Below are 18,636 nucleotides of genomic sequence, written 5' to 3' on the forward strand. Positions count from 1 at the left end.
GGGAGGAGGGAGAAACCACCCCACTGGCGTCACGGGGAGGAGCAAACTACCTAAAAGACCAGGAATGGGCGGGGAAAATCTCGCGCCCTGCCTCGGGAAAAGAAACCCTTTGCTTTAGGGTTAGAAATGTGCGGAGGACCACCCACTCGTGTGTGTGTGTGTGTGTGTGTGTGTGTGTGTGTGTGTGTGTCCCATTCACGTGGTGGGGGAGGGGAATGAGTGGATGAGTCCATTCTTGGATTTCTTGAAGGGGTGGCTCGTACGCACCTGGCTAGGAGGGGACGCTCCCATTTTCTACGGATGTGGGGGAGGGAAAAAGAAGATGAGAAAATGTGAAAACGAGAGGCTCAGTTGTAAAGAGATACTTCTAAGGCAGCGCCAGGATTTTCCTGAGCCTTTCTGCTCGTGGGCCTCCCCTGCTCAAAAACACCAGTTTTGTGGCATAAATTCTAAACTACATGTCTTTGCATTTCAGACATCACAGGCCATGCAAGGAGGGTAGAAAAAGATGTAGAAAGAGGACAGAAATTAGAGACGCTGCAAGGCCCAGGTCCAGCCTGGCAAACCTCCCGCAGCGGCTCATCTTGCAGATCTGTGGCCTCTGCTCCCCTCCCTAAACCCACTGCCGACCGGCAGCTTCAGCTGGGTGTGTCTGGGCTCTGAAACCTACATCCATAGCAAAGGCTACCTGAGGTCGACCCCACCCCACCCCCCAAAATTAATAGACCTCAAGTCTTCCCAGATCCACCTTTCCTCCAGAACCAGGTATAGGGGGTTGTCCCACACTCTCTTAAACTTGATCATATTCCCAGATGGGACCTTACTATCTATTCCTTCTAGGTAGGTTAATACTGAGATAGAGAGATGACTCTTATTTATTGTTTGTTTTGTCTCAGTCCACTTGCCTGGAACAGGGCCTGAGTCATAGTACCAAGCACCATGGCTGCTCACAAGTACTTGCTGAGTGAATAAATTAATGGGCCAGATCCTGGCCTTGTTCCAGTGTGTTGGAGGAGACAGATCCAGACACAGAGCTAAGGGAAGGATCAAGGTAGTGACTAGGGGAAGAACTGGGGAGCCTCTAGGGAGGAGTCAGAGACAACTCTGACAGCAAGGGGTGTCCTAGAAAGAGCAATATCTGAGTTAGGCTTTGAAAGATCATGAAAGTTAGGCAAGCAATATTACACAGGTAATATAGCTTACTTGGGCATGGGAAATACCCTGACAGCCTGCTTTTAAAGACTGAGGGGACAAGAGTAGATAAATTGGAGAAGAAGAGAGGCAGTTGCTGAAGCAAAGCTTAGTGAGAAGGAAAGCTTCAAAGCATTTATTCATCAAACGCTGTTTTAAGTTAGATGTTGGCTCATTTCATACTTCCAGCAACCAGCTGGAGATACTATTACGAACCGCATTTTGCAGATTAGGATACTGAGACTGAGGCTCTGAATAGTTACACAATTCTCCGCAGTTACACAATTCTCCACGGTCACACAGCTCAAATGTGCCAGACTGGGCGTTTGAACCTAGGTGGTCTAGTTCCAGAGCCTAGCTCTGAATGACACTATACTGATTTTCTAGGGATAAAGTCTATGACCACTGAGGATTGGCTGGGGTCTACCATGGCCCTTTCTTCCCTTTTCCTCTCGCTCCCTCTCTAGACAGAAAGTCCGCCTATAGATGTCTAAGCCAATCAGCATTTAGGAAGGGGGCGTGCTAGTCGACCTCACAGCCAATTGGTGGCGGGGAAGTGCCTAAAGACAAACGAGATTCCTAAAGCGAGGCCGGGAGGGGCGTGGCCATAACCGGCACTGGGGCCCCTGGCACGTGGCCCTGAGCCTCGAGCCTCTAAGGCGCAGGGAGGCCAAAGGGCGTGCGAGGGGCACGCGCATGCGCAGGAGGCCCGGCATGAGGTGGCCCGGAAGAGCGCCAGGCAGAGTGAACTGGGGTCACCACCGAAAAGAAACCATTGAGCCCCACAGCCACGTGGAGTCGGCAGGGGGCGGGGTTCGTTGAGGCAAAAGGAGGTGAGGTGCTCTTTCCCCATCCTTCCTTCATCAGCCATACTCCCCTTATCTACCTCAGCTGCTTCGCTCTTGCCTCTTCTCTAATCCAACTTGCCCAACCCGCGTGACCAGGCCCCAGTCCTTGATAGCTCTTCTGTCACCCTTTCTGTATCCTCCAGGCTTTCTCTAACTTTTCTGCTGTCTCTCTCCTGCCTTTTTTTTTCGACCATCTTTGTCCACTTTTCCCTTACTACCTTCTCCATCCTAGGATTTCTCTTACATCTAAAATCCCTTTTTGGTTTACCAGATACTTCCAGTTTCATGATTCCTTCCCTATCCTTCATCTTTTAGCTATTTCCTCACTTCCCTGTTCCCTGGAACTCTTCCTGTAGTCCCTGACAAATTTTCCACTCAGCATGACTCCCCTGATCTTACTTTACTCCTATGACTTCTTGTCTGACCAAGCTTTTAACAATCCCTCTCCTCACACTCCTTTTTTCTCATCTTGTCACTCTAAATAGTACTCCCACCTCACTCCAAACCACCTCTTCTTCTCACTACTCACTTTTAAGTCCCTGACTTATCTGCGTGCTGATGACCAACCACCCTAACTTTATCTTCCAGGACACAATGGACCCCCGGGGGCCAGCCCCCCAGCCTTTCCAGAGGTCTGAGAAACCTGGTCGGATCCGCCGTCGGAAGACCAGACGGGAGCGTAATGAGGCCCTGGTGGGCAGCCGCCGGCCATTGGCCCATCAGGACCAGGACCCTCCTGGGGCCAGTCAGAATCCACCTTTGGCTGTCCGGGATCCTCTAGCCCCTAATGCCCCCAAATTCATGGTCATAGCCCAGGGCCGGCTGAGCCGGAAGCACCGGGGTCTCTTCAACCACGAGGTTAAGTCTTTGGATGTGGGACGGCTGCTTAGCAGTGGATCCTTAGATCCAGGCACCCCCGTACTCTCCACCAAGTGTTCCCCAAGTCCAGGGAGGGCCCGAGAACCAACTCCACCACCGAGGGACAAGGAGAACCAGGTGCCTGGAGGCTCGGGTCCAGGCCCGCCTAATACCCCCAAACTCCCTGACTTGGGGCAGCTGCTGGGGGAGCTGCAGTGCCAACTGATTCTGCCACAGGCCTTCCCCAGGAGGAACCTAGTGCAAGAGGCCAGGGATGCCATCATGGGTAACTTACAGGCCTGCCATGGCTGTGTGCCGGACCTTACTCTGGTGCTCCAGCCACCCTTGTCAGGTGAGCCCACCTCCTGACCCCTGTGCTCCCTTTATCCCTGTCTGTTTTAGCTCAACTGTCCCCCATTCTTCTTTTCTCTGTGCCAGGAACCAAGCCTGGGGGCCCTGAGAAACTAAGGATGACACCCTCCTGGATCAACATCCCTGAGCAGGCCCCAGGAGAGGGGAGGCAGAGGAGGCGACAGGAGACAGAGGAATTCACCTTTGCCATGCCTCATACCTCCAGCACTCCCACTACACACAGGGAGGGCCTAGCACCACCAAAAGGTCCCTGGCCACCCTTATTACCCTCATTACCTTCACCATCTGGAGCAGCCTGGGGCCCCCCGACAGCCTTTGACCTGTTGAAAAGCATCTGGCTGGTAGCCACACCACCCCCTCCCTGCCCCTGGGGGGTTGGCGCACAACAGCCCCTGCCTCAGCCCCCATCACCCTTGTTTCCCCAAACCTCTGCCCTGGACTGGAGCCCTAAACCCCCCACCCCTCAGCCCAGCCTCTCCTGGGTGGTAGCCCAGAGCAGCCCAGAGGCCTGGTCCTTTCCACCCATGAGACTGTACTGAGGGGGCTAATGCTAGGCTGGGGGCAGGAATCCTGCACTCCCAGTCACCTCAATAAAGTACCTTCTTCATGGTCATCTCGATTTTCAGTGAGTGTCTGACTCAGGAGAGCAGCTTCCTTTAGCTCTGAGTTCTGTGTCCCAAATGGAGGGGAAGTCATTTGTCACCTTCCTAGGGTGTAAAGGGCCAGGAGGCCGGAAAAACCTGGGGCTCCACCCAACCCAACACATCCACCCACTGAGGCCAACTTTGTACCAGACTCTGAGCTCTGGTGGTGCTGGAGTCCCCGAGTGAGTGAGGTGAGCTCTGTTCCCAGGATATTCCCAGTCCCAGTCCAGTGGTAGATACAGACAGTCCCAGCTCCAGTGATTGCATCTGGGGGAGAGAGGTGCAAGAGCTAGAAGAGTCAGAGGAGCGAGTGATGACTTTGCCTCAGGGATGAGAGAGGTCTTAATAAAGGAGCTGACATGGACTCTTGTATTTCTCAAGACTGGTAGAAATTTGCTATTAGAGGAGGAAAAGAACATTTCAGCCAAGGTGAAAAGCATGTGGAAGGCCTGGAGAAGGATGAATAGGGGATGTGGGACCATTTTCATTCTGCAATATCTATACACTATGCTGAGACTTAGAGTCACATCTTGGCCTTGCCCTTGAGGGGCTCCGGGTCCGCTGAACACAGGAACAATGTGTGTGCAGTATCGGGGCAGGAATGGCAGATGAAGCCTGAATCTGGCCCACAGACTTTTTTCTTTGGATCATGATATGTTTTAAATTTTTGAATCAATTTTCTACATTTGCAAATCGGTTCGCTTAAAAAAAAAAAAGGAATTGCATTTTTGGCTTCTGAAAAAAAAGAAAAAAGGAAAATGATCTAGCACCCCATCCCCTGGCAGCAACTGGCTCAAGCCAAGTCGCAGAAGCCCCCTTTTTGTGGGACTCATACTCTCCCTGGAGTTTCACACACTTAAGTTTCCTACTTGGCTTAGAAAATTTTTTAAAATAGTATTTCGAGGAGCAGCAAATTTTCTGCAGTGGAGCGGGAGGGATGAAGTGAGAAATGTGTTGGAATCTGGTCAGGATAATCAAACTGAGGGGCTTGGATGCTATGGTAAAGCTTTTCCAGGTTTTCCCATTGCCACTGGGAAACTAAGGCTGGTACCATCTTGGAGGGGACTGAACTGGGACATCACAGGGCTGTGACTTGGCTTAGATCTTATGAGGATAAAGAAAGGTGCAACACTGCAATCTGACCCCGGGGTCACTTCAGAGTCTGCTAATGGGCTTCTTACAACCTCTCTCACAGCAACCCAGTTGCACAACCTGGTAAGCAGTGACAGGACAGGGTCAGGCAGGTATAGTGGTTGAGGGCTCTGCCACCTCTGTGTCATGTGACCCAGAACGAGAGGTTTGCCCTCTCTGTGGGCACTTAACAGTGCAAGGGGTCTGGAACGCTGGCACCTCGAGTGGACCCAGCAGGGCATGGCTGACATGGGGGCGGAGATGAGCAATCAAAGAGCAGTTTGTGGACTAAATTGGGGGAGGTCAGGACAGAGTGGGGGTCTGGAGATGGCAGTCTGGAGCAGGCAAGGCTTGGGGAAAGGCGAGTTCAGTTTAGGACTCGGGGAGCCTGAGGTATCACGGAGACTCCTAGAAGGGAGGACCGGAGCAGGGACTGGGAGGAGAAGATGAGAAAGGGTGGCCCTTCCCGTGAGGAGTGGAAACGGGCCCGAATGGACCGTCCTGGGGGAGGGGGCAGGGAGTGCGGCGCCTAGCGGCCCCTTTAATCGGGGGCGCGCGCCGGCCAGTCCGCGCGCTCTCGCCGCCGTCGCTGGGCCGGAGTGGGAGCTGGAGCGGAGCCGGGGCCGGGGCCGGAGCGGCCAGAATGGAGCCCCCGCGCACGCCCGCTCTGCGCCGCCTGCTGCCACCGCTGCTGCTCCTGCTGCTGCCACTGCCCCCACGTGCCCGGGCCAAGTACGTGCGGGGCAACCTCAGCTCTAAGGAGGTGAGCGCGCCGGGCCCTCCTCTGCCACTCACCGGGACCCCGGGGGACTGGAGGGAGGGATGGGGGAAGGGACCGCCCCGCCCCCTGCCGCCCCTCGAGGGCAGACTCTGGGAGCCACGGGGGTGGGGCCGGAGGCGGTGGGGGACTGAGTCAGGGTTGAGGCCGAGGGGGGCCATGGGGTCGAGATGAGAGTCGGAGGTTGTAGGAGGGACATTGAGGTCAGAGCTTGGCGGAGAGGGGGGCCATGTTGGGATAGTCGGAGTTTGGGGTGGGGTTGGGGGACGCCGAGGTGGTGCTGAAGGGACAGCACTTTTCACTCCGCGGATTGCCTTGAGTTCACGCTCCTGCTCAGGACCAGGGAGAGGGCTGTTTGAAATGTTCCCCAGCACGGGGTGGTCTCTGGGACCACTGTGGGGGCGGTGTGTGGATAACTGCGGGGAATGGTGTCCGGGACAGAAAGTGGTCGGGATGGGGATCTGACCCTCTATGGTCTTTCTCAGGGTGCCTGGGAAATAGGAAAAGTGAGGGGAGGGGAGGAAACTTGGGGGGCATTTGAGGTAGGAATCCTGGACCCAAGGTGAAGGTATCACAGACGAATTTTGGAAGTGACTTGTTCCCCTTATGCTTCTTGGGAAACCAAGTACTGAGGGTAGGAAGAAAACTTGGGGGTCTGTGGAGTCAAGGAGAGTTCTCAAAAAACTCGGAAGAGTCTGACTGGGCCCCTTTTCCAGGACTGGGTGTTCCTGACGAGATTTTGCTTTCTCTCGGATTATGGACGTCTGGACTTTCGTTTCCGATACCCTGAGGTGAGCCTTCTCCAATCATTCCCACACTGAAGCTGGATGCTTCCTTGGCCTCCCAAGGCAAAGGGCTACTCCATCTCCCCACACTCCTCCAAACACCGAAATCTCTGGGTCTGCAGGCCAAGTGCTGTCAGAACATACTCCTCTATTTCGACGACCCATCCCAGTGGCCAGCCGTGTACAAAGCAGGGGACAAGGTGAGGGCCGTGAGGAGGGTGTACCGGAAGGGGAGAAGGTCGAGGCTGGCCAGGAAGTGACTATGTCCCTGCCTTCCCCAGGACTGCCTGGCCAAGGAGTCAGTGATCAGGCCTGAGAACAACCAGGTCATCAACCTCACCACCCAGTACGCTTGGTCAGGCTGTCAGGTATGGGTCCAGCCCCGGGGACTGGGCAGGTGCTGAAGGTCAAGGGCCTGGAGGTGGCACAGACAGGCTTCAGCCTTCTCGCTCCTCCCCAGGTGGTGTCAGAGGAGGGAACCCGCTACCTGAGCTGCTCCAGTGGCCGCAGCTTCCGCTCCGTGCGTGAAAGGTGGTGGTACATTGCACTCAGCAAGTGTGGGGTAAGCAGCTGGGCTGGCCGCCTAGACCTTGCCCTCTTGCCGATCCTTGCCCTCCTTGCGCTTCTGCCTATCTCCTACCTACCGAGGGCTCCCCTTAGGCCTCTACACTCCCCACAGGGAGATGGGCTGCAGCTGGAATACGAGATGGTCCTCACCAACGGCAAGTCCTTCTGGACTAGGCATTTCTCGGCTGATGAGTTTGGTGAGCATATGGGGATCCAGCAGCCAAGATCTTTGACAGAGCACAGAACTGGGTGCCCGCTGAGGGACACCCAGGCTAAATGAACCCTTTTCTCCTTCCACCACATTGGCAGGGATCCTGGAGACAGATGTGACTTTCCTCCTCATCTTCATCCTCATCTTCTTCCTTTCCTGTTATTTTGGATGTGAGTCCAGCACATGGTGTGGGGAGGTTAGGAGGTATGGGGGAGGGCAAGGGGGAGATGAGCTGCTTTCCCTTCCTGTCTGTGAACAGCCTTCTCCTACTCCTCTCCTAGATTTGCTGAAAGGTCGTCAGTTGCTCCACACAACTTATAAAATGTTCATGGCTGCAGCAGGAGTGGAGGGTGAGGTTTAGAGTACCTCAGCTTTTGAGTTTTGTGACAGGAGGTGCTGGGGGCCCAGACAAAGGGGTCTGAGGTGGGAGGAACTGGGGGTCCTGGACTCCTGGGTCTGAGGGGTGGGGAGCTGGGAGTCCCGGACTCCTGGTCTGAGGTTGGAGGGGGTTAGAGGCCTGGACTGCTAGGTTCTGGGAGAGGAGAGGCTGAGGGCTTGGACTCCTGGGTCTCCTAGGAGGTCAGTGGGAGTAAATGGTCTAGAATCTTGATGGGGACGGAGGAGGGTTCTGGTCACCTGGATCACAGCACTAGGGATCAGTGATACCCCAAAGCTGGTTTCTGTCCTTTCCTCTCTCTGCCCATCTTTCCCTCAGTCCTGAGCCTCCTGTTTTTCTGCATCTACTGGGGCCAGTATGCCACTGATGGCATTGGCAACGAGAGTCTGAAGATCTTGGGTGAGAATGACGGGTGCCAGGGTGGGCTCTCGGGCTCCTCTGCGACTGCGTCTGAGGTGCCCTCTCCTCTCTTCTCCCAGCCAAGCTGCTCTTCTCCTCCAGCTTCCTCATCTTCCTGCTGATGCTCATCCTTCTGGGGAAGGGATTCACGGTGACACGGTGCCCAGGCTGGGTTGGGAGGGAGTGCTGGGGATGGGGTGTGGCTGGCCTAGAGATGGGGTCAGGGGGGCGGGTTGGGGGGTGGCTCTCCCCTCCTCCCTGACAGCCCCACTCCTGCCATCTTCCCTCATGGCCTGCTGCCAGGGGCCGCATCAGCCACTCAGGCTCTGTGAAGCTGTCTGTGTACATGACCCTGTACACCCTTACCCACGTGGTGCTGCTCATCTATGAGGCCAAGGTGAGTCCTGCCTGCCACTGCCTAGGCCTGCCCCCAAGAGCTTTCAGTGGCCTCCCCCACCTGTTTGCTAGCCCTTCCCCACACGGAGCTCTTCCTGGCTCGCTCTCTCCCACTCTGATTTCCCGCCTTCCCATCTGTTTCTCTAAGTGCATTCCTCCCCTCTTCCCGGTCTCTGAGTAGCTTCTTCCTCCTCCCTCTGTCTCTCACTGTCTGTCACATTTATGCTCAATGTCGTGACCAAGATTTCAGGAGTCACACAGACCTGGATTCCACTCTGGCTCCCCCACCTCCCAGCTGGCTCACCTCGGGTGACAGTCCCCCTCTCTGGGCCTGTTTCCTCCTCTGTAAAATTAGGAGGGTCTTACCTCCCCAGGGGCTCCTCTAAGGCTTTACCTCTTGGCTTTGGCTTTAGCCAAAAAAAGCTTCTCTCTTAGCTTCAGTTTCCCACTCTGTGAATTGGGGTGATCATGAGACCTACTTCATGGGAGTTGTTGCAAATGGAAAGCTTCCACATGGTGGCGTTTACTTTGTTGGCCCCTGATAGCAGATGTATTCTCTTCCTCTTTGTCACCCTCTCTGTACCTTTATATGTTTTCTGTCTCCATCCCTTGCTCTCCTGCTACTTCTGTCCTGACCAAGTACTCTGCCCCTGGGTGCCCAGGGATGGGGTCTCGGGTCCCTCTGTGGAGGGTAGCAGTCCAGGGCTATGACAAACACTTTCTCCCTTGGGTCCAGTTCTTTGACCCGGGCCAGGTACTGTATACGTATGAGTCACCAGCGGGCTACGGGCTCATCGGGCTGCAGGTGGCGGCTTACGTGTGGTTCTGCTATGCTGTGCTCGTCTCCTTGCGTCACTTCCCAGAGAAGCAGCCCTTTTACGTGCCCTTCTTTGCTGCCTACACCCTCTGGTGAGATGTGCTGGGCCCCCAACCTGTCCCTGCCTCCTGGGGCTCCCTAGAAGTGGCTGTCCCCAACTCAGACCCTCCTCAGTGAGACAGATGGGTTTTCAAGTCAGACAGCTGTCACCAGAGTCTGCTACTACTCACTGAGTGACCAGGAAAAAATCACTTTCCCAAAGTAAGAAAAGAAAAGGCCTTAGGTTGCTTAGCCATAAAGAAAGTTTGTCAAGCGTATCTCTTGCAAGTAATTATTTTGAGTATGTACAGGGCAACATATTAGGTCTTCGTGTCTGGCACATAGTAAATGTTCAGTAAAAGCTAGTTGTAGTTTTTATTGTTCAACATAACATAGCAGTAAAGTAGGCAAATTCTAAGCCAGACTGCCTGGGTTCAGATCACACGTCTAAAGCTTGTAAACCATGGGACCTCACACAAATCAATTAACTTCTCTGCCTCCATTTCTTTACCTATTTAACGGGGATGGAAATTGCACCCACCTCCTAGAGTCACTGTGAGCACCCTTCTGGGTGACGAAATGAGTTTATATGTGTGGAATGCTTAGAAACAGGTCTAGCATGTAGTAAGTCCTTAGTTATTATCATATGTTAATCAATTCATCAAACGTCTATTGATTTCTTATAAGGTGCCAAGATGTGGGGTGGGGCTGGGCTGAGTTCAATTCAACCTAGTTCTTGCTGCAGAATTTCCCATGCCAGTGGGATTCCTACCTCCTTTTAACCTCTGGCTTCTGAAGGTCACACTTGCTTCTCTCCCATTTGGGACCCATCTGGGGCCTGTGTGTATGCATGATAAGGGAGTTGGGGACCAAGGGGTGGAGTGGAGGGCTGGGGCAGCGTCTCTACCAACCCAATTCATTCCCTTCAGGTTCTTTGCAGTTCCTGTCATGGCCCTGATCGCCAACTTTGGGATCCCCAAGTGGGCGCGAGAGAAGATTGTCAATGGCATCCAGCTGGGGATCCATTTGTATGCCCATGGCGTGTTCCTGGTGAGGATGGGCATCTGGTGGGGTGGGAAACCCATGGGCAGACAATGCATGAGGCTCTCTACCCAATCTGCCTGAACCTTCTGTCCTGGGCTCTTGATCTATTTCCTTCACTTCATCCCTCCAGTCATTCACCAGACACTTATTGAGAGCCTGCTGGGTTTCTGCAGCTACTCTATTGTGTCCCCCAGACTCCACACTCTTGTATTCCTCCCTTCCGCCTTGTCCTGGACTCTTCTCCCAACCCACCCTCTTTCTTTGCCCCTCTCCCCATTCTCATTTCTGACCCTGTGTCCACAGACTTTCATGTTTCCCTTCTGGATCCCCACTGCTTGCCCCAAACCCCCTGATCTCTACTCTACCCTTCTCCCCTCACATTCTCCCATCTTTGCTGCTCCATCGCAGGCCATTGTTCAGGAAGAAGCAGCTCGGGTGGGCCAGGCTTGGGCTCTAGAGGCCTAGATCTGAACAGCATCAGGAGGGAACCAGCAACGAGCCTCATCTTTGCTCTGGTTTATATTCCTATCTGGCCTTCTGGGTGACAATTATATTCATTCATTCATTCATCCATCCTTCCATCCATCCATCAACCATTCAGTGGGCACCTGTGGTCGAATCAGCCTCTGTTTCATGCTAAGAATACCCATAAGCATTTATTCCTGCCCTCTTTCTAAATTGTCAGAGAAGCTCCAGGACAGAATTGTAACAGTCATTAGACCCACTATATGGAGAGGAGAAGCTAAGGCCCAGAGAGGGGAGGTGACCTGCCAGAGCTCCATGGCCTTTGATAGCAAGGCAGGGACTTTGACCCCAGTGCTTTTCCAGCAGACCACAAGGTCTGGCATGAGAGGGAACCAGACAGGGAAATAGGGATCACTGAGGGCCTTAGCTCCTGATGCCAGGGGTCCACCATGTGCTCTATATAGGAAAGGTGGCCATCCATTGAGGGAGGGGGCCAGGTCCCTCATCTACTACCCCAGAGCCTGACTTAGATATAGACTCATCTTCCCGGGACAGTCCATCTTGAGGCTCTTCAGAAAGGGGCAGAGAGACAGGGAGAGAACCCACTATGTGCCAGGCTCTGCATAGCAGTTTTTGTTTCTACTCTCTTTCTGAGTAGGCACTGCAATCCCTTTTCCCCACTGAGGCTCAGAGAGTTGAACTGACACGCCCCAGATCCCACACCATGGGGCTGTGAGGTGGGGTGCAGGCTCAGAACGCCAAACGCTGTGCCCTTTCTGCTGTATTTCACCTTCAGCTGGTTTCCTTCCTAAAAATGCTCAGTTAGCTCAGCACAGCTGCACTGCTGACATTCCACTGCTCATTGGTTTCAGCTTCTTGATCATTTATTCAGGACAACCTTAGAGAGACCATGCTGGGCTTCCTGGGGGCAGTCTTAGTATCACATCCAGTCTCTGCCTTTCTACCAGGCTAACTGGGGAGACACCTCTACATGAGAGGAACAGAGCAGTCAAATTCCTGTCCTCATGGAGCTAACATTCTAGAGTCTATCAGCTGCTGTTCAATTGAACTTTCTGTGTTTATGAGAATATGCTGTGGTTTTTGCTGTCCAACAGCTATTATCCACATGTGGCCATGAAGCACTTAAATGTGGCTCGTGTGACTGAGAAACAAAAATTTTAGTTTAATTTTGATTACCTTAAATAGCCACATATGGCTAGTGGCTACCATATTGGACAGTGCAGGACACTGAAACTTAACATCAGTGATAACTCAGTGATCAGGCCTTTGATGGAGGGAGCAGAGGCTTAGTGATAAGAGTTTTGTCGAGGAAGGTCAGAGCTCAGAGCAGAGGCCTAACACCGTTTGGAGGGTCTCAGGGAAGCGTGGGGGATGTCAAGTGAAGGAGAATCTTTAGGACCTCATGTTTATGGAGATATCCTGAGGCCTGGACAGTGCTTCTCCAACCTGTACCCGGCCCCTCATCCCAGATCATGACACGCCCGTCGGCGGCCAACAAGAACTTTCCGTATCACGTGCGCACATCGCAAATCGCCTCGGCCGGGGTCCCGGTGCCCGGAGGGAGCGAATCCGCGGATAAGGCCTTCCCGCAGCACGTCTATGGGAACGTGACGTTCATCAGCGACTCGGTGCCCAACTTCACGGAGCTCTTCTCCATCCCCCCGCCCGCCTCCTCCGTAAGCCCCGCGCCCCCGGCGCCCGAGGAGCTGCTGGCGCCGCCCCTGGAGTATCTGACCCCACTCCCGGCCCCGCCGCCGCCCCCTGCGCCCAGGCGCCTGAGCCCGCCCCCTGCCTTTCGCACGCCCCGCGCCCCAACGCCGCGTCGCGACCGTCCCCCAGCGCCTGCGCCCACCCTGCCAGACTGGGTCCTGGCGCTGTTGCGTACTCCACCTCGGACGCCACGCGCGGTGCCCCCGCCGCCCGCCTTCCGCGGCTCTCCCTCGCCTCCCCGGCCGCCGCCGGAGTTCGCCCCACGTGACCCGACACCGCCCCTTGAGTACCTGGCCCCGCTGCCCAGGCGCCCCGCCACTCGCTCCTTCCCTGACTGACACCGGCGGCCACACCTTGGGAGGGGGTCCTCTGGGGGGAAGGGGACGGGCTTTCGGGGCCGCATCTGCCCCCTGTTTGTCCCGGACGGCCTCTGACCCTGACCCCCCTCCCAGGCCGGGAAGCAGGTGGAGGAGACGGCGGTGGCGGCGGCGGTGGCCCCGAGGGGCCGCGTGGTGACCATGGCCGAGTTGGGCGCGGCCTCCCCATCCCTTCCCGCTCGGTTCCCCAAGGCAGCCGGCCCGAGCTGGGATGGCCCGACGCCACCTTACCAGCCGCTTGTGCCCCAGACAGCGGCGCCGCACACCGGCTTCACCGAATACTTCAGCATGCACACGGCCGGGGGCACCGCACCCCCAGTCTGAGCACCTCTGCCCGCCCCTGCCCCATGGGCCGCGCACCGGGCCCCCGATGGGCTCCGGATCCCCGTACTATCCCGGCCCCAGGTCTGGGCCATCCCAGACCTTCCCCGTCCTGCCCACCCCGCGTGCCCAGATAGGGGTGCGCAGCGTCCCGCTTTCCCCCCTCCCCTGACTCTTGTGCCAAACGGTCCCGCGGGAGCCGCTCTCCCCGTCCCCTCCCTCAGCCCCTGCCCAGAGCTGCGCCGGATTCTGGGCTTCCGCTGTTCCGTGACCTCCGGCCCCCTGGCCCCCTCCGAGACCTCTGACCCTGCCGGACCCCAGAACACTAGTGACGATCGCCAGGACCCTGCCCGTGGCGCTCCAGGACTCCGCGACCCCGAGCCACCGCTCCCGGGACGGATATTGTGAAGTTGGTCTCGACTCTGAAACCTTCCCTCGGATCTCTGTGACCTCGGACCCGTGCCCTGTCCACCCCCATCTCCATCCCGGTGACTCTCCCTCAGGTCCCCGGCAGAAAGACTTTTTTTCCTTCTTGCCAAAATAAAGAGGAGTCAGTTTTTATCTATAAGATGGCTTCTTTTACATCTTGATGGTGCTTAGAGACAAGGCTGAGCAAGAACCGTTCCGGGGACTCAGTGTGTCCATCTGTGAAATAGCATTTTAGGAGAGGCCTGTAAAACCTGACCTTTATGTTGACGCAGAATCGCGGAGCACTAAAGACATGAATCAACTGGCTCTCTTACTGCACTGTTCCTTTATTTTTATCTTCTCTTTCCCAGTCAGAGGTAGAGGCGCCCTCCAGTGGTACATGCTTTTCTCAGCCACCTGCACCCCGAATTTGGGTTAGGATTTAGCATTGCGCATGTGCATTTTCTCTTCTTAGGCCGAGGAAGTCACTGCTGCGCATGCGTCCTGGAACAAATGGGCGGGGAAGTTTCCGGAAGTCTCCCTCTGTGGAGGGGTGGGGTTGAGTGCTTCGCAGTCCTCCCAGGGCCTCTCTGACCTGCCGTTCCGCGACTTCTCGCCTCCTCTCTGGTCTCCCTCCTACAGCGGCCGCTCGGCCCCGCCCCCTCGCCCACCCAGAGGTCTTCCCCAGGCCTTTCTAGCCCGACCGTCCCCTCGTCTCTCTGATCTGGCCTATCCGGCTCCCGAGAGAGGCGCCGGTGGGTGAGCGAGGGACCGAGTCCATGGGTGCCAGGCCGGAGCCCCTGAGGACGGGCTCCGCCCCCTGTCCCCAGTCGCGCCCCGCCCCAGGCTGGAGTCTCTCCCGGACCATCCGGGCCTGGCCCGGCCTGGCCCGCATCCTCTATGGAGGCCCCCGCCCGGTTCTAGGGCCCTTTGCCCACTGGGGACCCACACGTTTCTAAGATCCGTTTCAGCCTGCAGCGGTCCGCGTCTGTAATTGCTGGACACCGTTTATGGGGTCAGTCAGCTTAAGGGGGCCTGTGTCTATAAGGGACTCCTGTGGTCCCTAGGGGTCGGCCGCGTCCATAGCGATCCTATTTACAGGGCCTATCTTAGGTCTACAGGGCCCACCCTTCGACTTCTAGAGCCTGTCAACAGCGGCGCTTGCGACTTCTGGACCTCCCCAGTCTACAAGGCCATGTCCCGTTCGTAGAGGTCGCATTTGCAGGGCCTCACGCCGGAGGAGGGTCCGCTCCGGGTCTGTGCAGTCTGTCAGGGTCAGTGCTGGAGGCGGCAATGGCCCCGGGCCGGGCTCTGGCCGCCGCGCTGGCTCTATCTGTGGCCTTGCTGGGGCCGCTGTCTCCTGGGGCCCGGGCGGGAGACTGCAAGGGGCAGCGGCAAGTGCTACGGGAGGCGCCAGGTTTCGTGACAGATGGTGCGGGCAACTACAGCGTCAATGGCAATTGCGAGTGGCTCATCGAGGGTGAGTGGGGCCGCGTGGGTCACACACCCATTCTTTCGCTAATTCATTATTTTGTGCACTCATTCATCCACTCACCACATTCCCAGAGCCTGGTTCTGGTCCAGGCCCTTTGCTCTAAAAAGCAGCCAACCTGGACCCTGCCCTGGAAGGCCTCGAAGTTTGGTTGGGGAGTTGCACCCAGACCTAGATGGACAGTTACAAGCCAGGAGCATCAGTGAGGGATATTCTGAGTAATTGTTGGAAACTGAGGCACCTAGCCCAATGATCCGGCTTTGAATTTGGGTTCCACTTCTTACTAGCTTTGTGAATTCGGGCAGGTGGCTTCCTTTCTCTGAGGTTCAGCTTCTCCTCCCCTCAAATACCCACTTCATAGAGTCGTTGGAATGAAATGAGAATAGGTATTTAACATGTCTGGCAAATAGTAAATGCTCAATACATGGTTTAGGATGCTTATTGTTCTTATTTTTAAAGTTCTTCAATAAAAGCATTTTTTCAGTCATCCATGTGCCAGACAATATATTTGCCACTGGGACATAGCAGAGACAAAGATAGTCTCAGCAATCCCCAATGACCTGGGGCTTGGGATCCAGTGGAGGAGACAAAGACATTAATAGACAGTGATAGTCCAGAGTGGTTGAGACTGTGATGAAGGAACCCCACAGGCCTAGGGGAGCCCAAAGAAGGTGCCTGATCTGGGGGAGAGCTCTTCTTGGAGGAGGAGGTGTTTGAGCTGAGGCATAAAGGACCAATAGGAGTCAGCTAGGGGGAGGAGGAAGAGCATTCCAGAATGAGGAAACAGTCTGTGCAGAGGTCCCAGCCCTATCCTCATGGGCTCCCGGTTCAGTAGGGGAAACAAGCCCACTCCCAGGGATTGGGAAGCCCAGAGATGTCTGACTTAGCCTGGGTGACAGCTGAGCCCAAGAGGCATGTTCAGGAGGGGGCAGAAGGGCACTACAGGCAAGGAGAACAGCCTGTGCAAAGGCCTGGACACAGGAGGTGCTTTTGAGGAACTAGAAATTCAGTGTGCTAGAATACAAGATGAATACAAGAAGACGAACTGTGAAGCAGAAGCTAGAGTACTGGGGGGAGACGGGGGGTGTGGGACCTTGTGAATTTTAGCTCTGTCCTGATTATACTAGGGAGGTGGAAGAGAAATCCAAAGACAGTGGGCCAGAGAAGTCCAGGAAGGCCTCCCTTGGCAGTGGATGTAGGAGCTGTAGAAGCTGGCCTCCAAGGGGGGGGGGGTTCCCCAAAAGAGGTCCTGGGCAAAGGCCAGAGGTGTGACAAGGCCTCGATCATGTAGGGCCTCCCTTTGCAGGCTGCGGAGCTTGGTCTTTATCTGGGGGCAATGGGGAGCCATGCAAGCATTTCAAATGGGAAGGACATGATCTGATTTATATTTTATGTATTATTTATCTATGGTTGTTGTGTGGGTATGGATGACGCATATTTCTTGGGAATGTGTGTCTGTCCCTAGCTTGGGGGCCATTTCTGTCTGGGGGTGCGTGAGAACAGAATGGGAAGTTTGTTATATGTTACTATAAATCATCTTCCAACCTTGAAGAGCCCAGTGTGCTCAGGCTGAGACAGAAGGAGGTACAGCGTTGGGCAGATGGGCCTTGGGGAGTCTGCTGGGGGTCACAGAGGAGGAGGCACTAGAATAGGGTTCTGAAGCATACATGAGTTTACTAGGTGAGGCAAGGGTTCTTCAATAAAGACAATAGAGGCTGGGGTGTCTCAGGAGCCATTCTAGATTTTTCTGGTTTGACTGGACTATTGGCTGGGAGGTAAAGAGGGTGCCAGATGCCAGGGAAGGAGAGCTTTGTGTGTCACGCTGGGTGGCTTGGCTTTTCTCTTGAGATTGACGGGGAGCCACAGAAGGATTTTGAGTAGTGGGACTTCACTCTCAGGCTAGGTGAAGGGAGGACTGACTGGGCACCTGGTGTTGTAGTCTTGCAGGAGAGGGTGAGTTTTACTAGGGCAGGAATTAGAAGGCGGAAAGGCACGGAGAGCACTAAGAGATTTTTGTGATGTTTCACCAGTGAGACTTGGGGATGAACTAGCTGGATGTTAGGGGAGGGAGGAGTCAGGGGGATTTTCAGAACCCCCTTGATCTCCCTTCCTTCACAATGCCTATCACCTATAAGAACCAACATGCTTCCCAATCTATTAAGAAATAAGCCACTGACCACTTACTTTTACACCATGTTCACACTTGTACCCGGTCCTCACAATATCCTCACGAATAAGAGGCATCTGCTTTTAAAAAGCAGGAGATTTGGGGTTGGATCTCTGTTCAGGGTGGCCTGGGGCTGGGCCCATTTTGGGTAGAAACAAGAGACCTTGAACTTAGGGAGGAACTTGGGGATGGCAGATGGTGAGCTGGCCTCTGGCAGGCACTTGACAAAGATGTACTTGTTGTGAGCTTTGCAGTATGGTTGAGGCTGGTAAGATTCTGGGAGGTCTGGTTGCCCAGTGTGGCTAAATAAATGGTTCTTCTGCATTCCCCAGACCATGGCTCAGGATCTGTTGTGATGTTCTCCAGGGCTCTGGTCAGAGTCTGAGAGAGAGCTGCCAACTTCAGTATGCATTTTGTGCATTTCCTCCTTCCTTCATCCAGCATTTTCTGAGCCCTTGGCCAGCAGCAGGCGCTGTGCTGAGCAGTGTCAGGGAGGGACCCTCAAGATGAGTTAGGCCCAGGCCCTGCCCTGGTGGACCTCCTAGGCTGCAGGTGAGACAGATGTGGCCCAGAAGAATGAAGATTTTAATGGAAAGATAACCCCTAACAGGGGCTCCTATCCCAGCCAGGGGGATCAGGGAAGGCTTCCTATAGGAGATGGGGAAGTTTGCTGGTAGGAAAAGAGAATGTGCTGCAGACACTTGTGTAAAGGCCAGTTTCTGATAGAACTGCAAGCAGTGGGGTGATGTGAGACAAGGTGAGACTTCCAGTGCCAGGTTAGGGAGCTAGATTTTCTTCTGGGGATGGTGGGAGCCATGGAGGGCTTTTGAGCAGGGGAGGGCCAGGGCCAGGTGTTGAGTTGGGAAGATCCCTCAAAGACCCATATCAAGGCAAGACAGGAAGGAGGCCAAGAAGGAGGCCGGACCAGTAGTCCTGGCCAGAGAAGAGAAGGCCTGGGCCTTCTCTTCACACTGGCCTTGGTGGGTGGGGAGAATGATCTCTATTTTATATCAAGGAAACTGAGGCTTAGGGAGCCCATGGACTGGCCCATGAGCACTCAGCTAGCGAGTTGTGGATGAGCATCTCCAGCATACAGATGAGTCTACTGAGGGGCGTGGGGGAAAGGGATGGCCCAGGGTCTTCCAGTAGGACAGGAGCAGAGCTGGAACCCAGGTCTTTCCTGAGCCTCTCATGTAAA

The 18,636-nt window shown here is 55.1% G+C and overlaps 3 protein-coding genes across 12 annotated transcripts in view; all 3 read left to right on the top strand.

Annotated features, from left to right (window-relative positions):
• The first annotated feature begins 1,824 nt into the window (after positions 1-1,824).
• PRR19 (proline rich 19) lies at positions 1,825-3,893 on the top strand. 2 transcript variants are annotated; one of them, XM_016129896.2, is made up of 3 exons: positions 1,825-2,024; positions 2,628-3,249; positions 3,336-3,893. In XM_016129896.2, exons 2-3 carry the CDS (start codon positions 2,634-2,636, stop codon positions 3,806-3,808), a joined length of 1,089 nt encoding a protein of 362 aa, XP_015985382.1. In that variant the 5' UTR covers positions 1,825-2,024; positions 2,628-2,633; the 3' UTR covers positions 3,809-3,893. The 2 variants fall into 2 exon arrangements, with proteins under 2 accessions (XP_015985382.1, XP_015985381.1); XM_016129895.2 differs by lacking the exon at positions 1,825-2,024 and having other exon boundaries at positions 2,598-3,249.
• Positions 3,894-5,619: 1,726 nt separating this feature from the next.
• TMEM145 (transmembrane protein 145) lies at positions 5,620-13,936 on the top strand. 3 transcript variants are annotated; one of them, XM_016129911.2, is made up of 15 exons: positions 5,620-5,807; positions 6,539-6,613; positions 6,730-6,807; positions 6,889-6,975; positions 7,068-7,169; positions 7,287-7,371; positions 7,484-7,555; positions 7,667-7,735; positions 8,101-8,181; positions 8,262-8,340; positions 8,485-8,578; positions 9,314-9,486; positions 10,363-10,483; positions 12,433-12,639; positions 13,126-13,936. In XM_016129911.2, the coding sequence occupies exons 1-15, from the start codon at positions 5,688-5,690 to the stop codon at positions 13,372-13,374; spliced, it is 1,692 nt and encodes a 563-aa protein (XP_015985397.1). In that variant the 5' UTR covers positions 5,620-5,687; the 3' UTR covers positions 13,375-13,936. The 3 variants fall into 3 exon arrangements, with proteins under 3 accessions (XP_015985397.1, XP_015985398.1, XP_036088267.1); XM_016129912.2 differs by having other exon boundaries at positions 5,663-5,807; positions 13,596-13,936; XM_036232374.1 differs by having other exon boundaries at positions 5,663-5,807; positions 12,433-13,241.
• A 396-nt stretch (positions 13,937-14,332) lies between these two features.
• Positions 14,333-18,636, top strand: part of MEGF8 (multiple EGF like domains 8) — a 40,348-nt gene continuing 36,044 nt past the window's right edge. For 4 of the 7 annotated variants that reach the window (XR_004954452.1, XM_016129906.2, XM_036232352.1 and 1 more), the window contains exons 1-2: positions 14,333-14,794; positions 14,901-15,259. Coding sequence is in view for 5 of the 7 variants with exons in the window: in XM_016129906.2 (XP_015985392.2) it covers positions 14,790-14,794; positions 14,901-15,259 (364 nt within the window). In the remaining 2 variants the exon portion in view is untranslated. Of the gene's footprint in view, positions 14,795-14,892; positions 15,260-18,636 lie in introns of all 7 variants that reach the window. The other 3 variants (XM_016129908.2, XM_016129907.2, XM_016129910.2) reach the window with 3 other exon arrangements.

The sequence above is a fragment of the Rousettus aegyptiacus genome, unplaced genomic scaffold (genome assembly GCF_014176215.1).
Source record: "Rousettus aegyptiacus isolate mRouAeg1 unplaced genomic scaffold, mRouAeg1.p scaffold_m13_p_14, whole genome shotgun sequence".
Lineage (NCBI taxonomy): Eukaryota > Metazoa > Chordata > Mammalia > Chiroptera > Pteropodidae > Rousettus > Rousettus aegyptiacus.

Excerpts from the sequence above, each read along its gene's own strand:
- PRR19 (XM_016129895.2), top strand. The coding sequence starts at position 2,598 with ATGACCAACCACCCTAACTTTATCTTCCAGGACACAATGGACCCCCGG. Across the intron at positions 3,250-3,335 it reads GCTCCAGCCACCCTTGTCAG|GAACCAAGCCTGGGGGCCCT; the intron begins GTGAGCCCACCT and ends TCTCTGTGCCAG.
- TMEM145 (XM_036232374.1), top strand. The coding sequence starts at position 5,688 with ATGGAGCCCCCGCGCACGCCCGCTCTGCGCCGCCTGCTGCCACCGCTG. Across the intron at positions 6,976-7,067 it reads ACGCTTGGTCAGGCTGTCAG|GTGGTGTCAGAGGAGGGAAC; the intron begins GTATGGGTCCAG and ends GCTCCTCCCCAG. Across the intron at positions 10,484-12,432 it reads ATGCCCATGGCGTGTTCCTG|ATCATGACACGCCCGTCGGC; the intron begins GTGAGGATGGGC and ends CCCTCATCCCAG.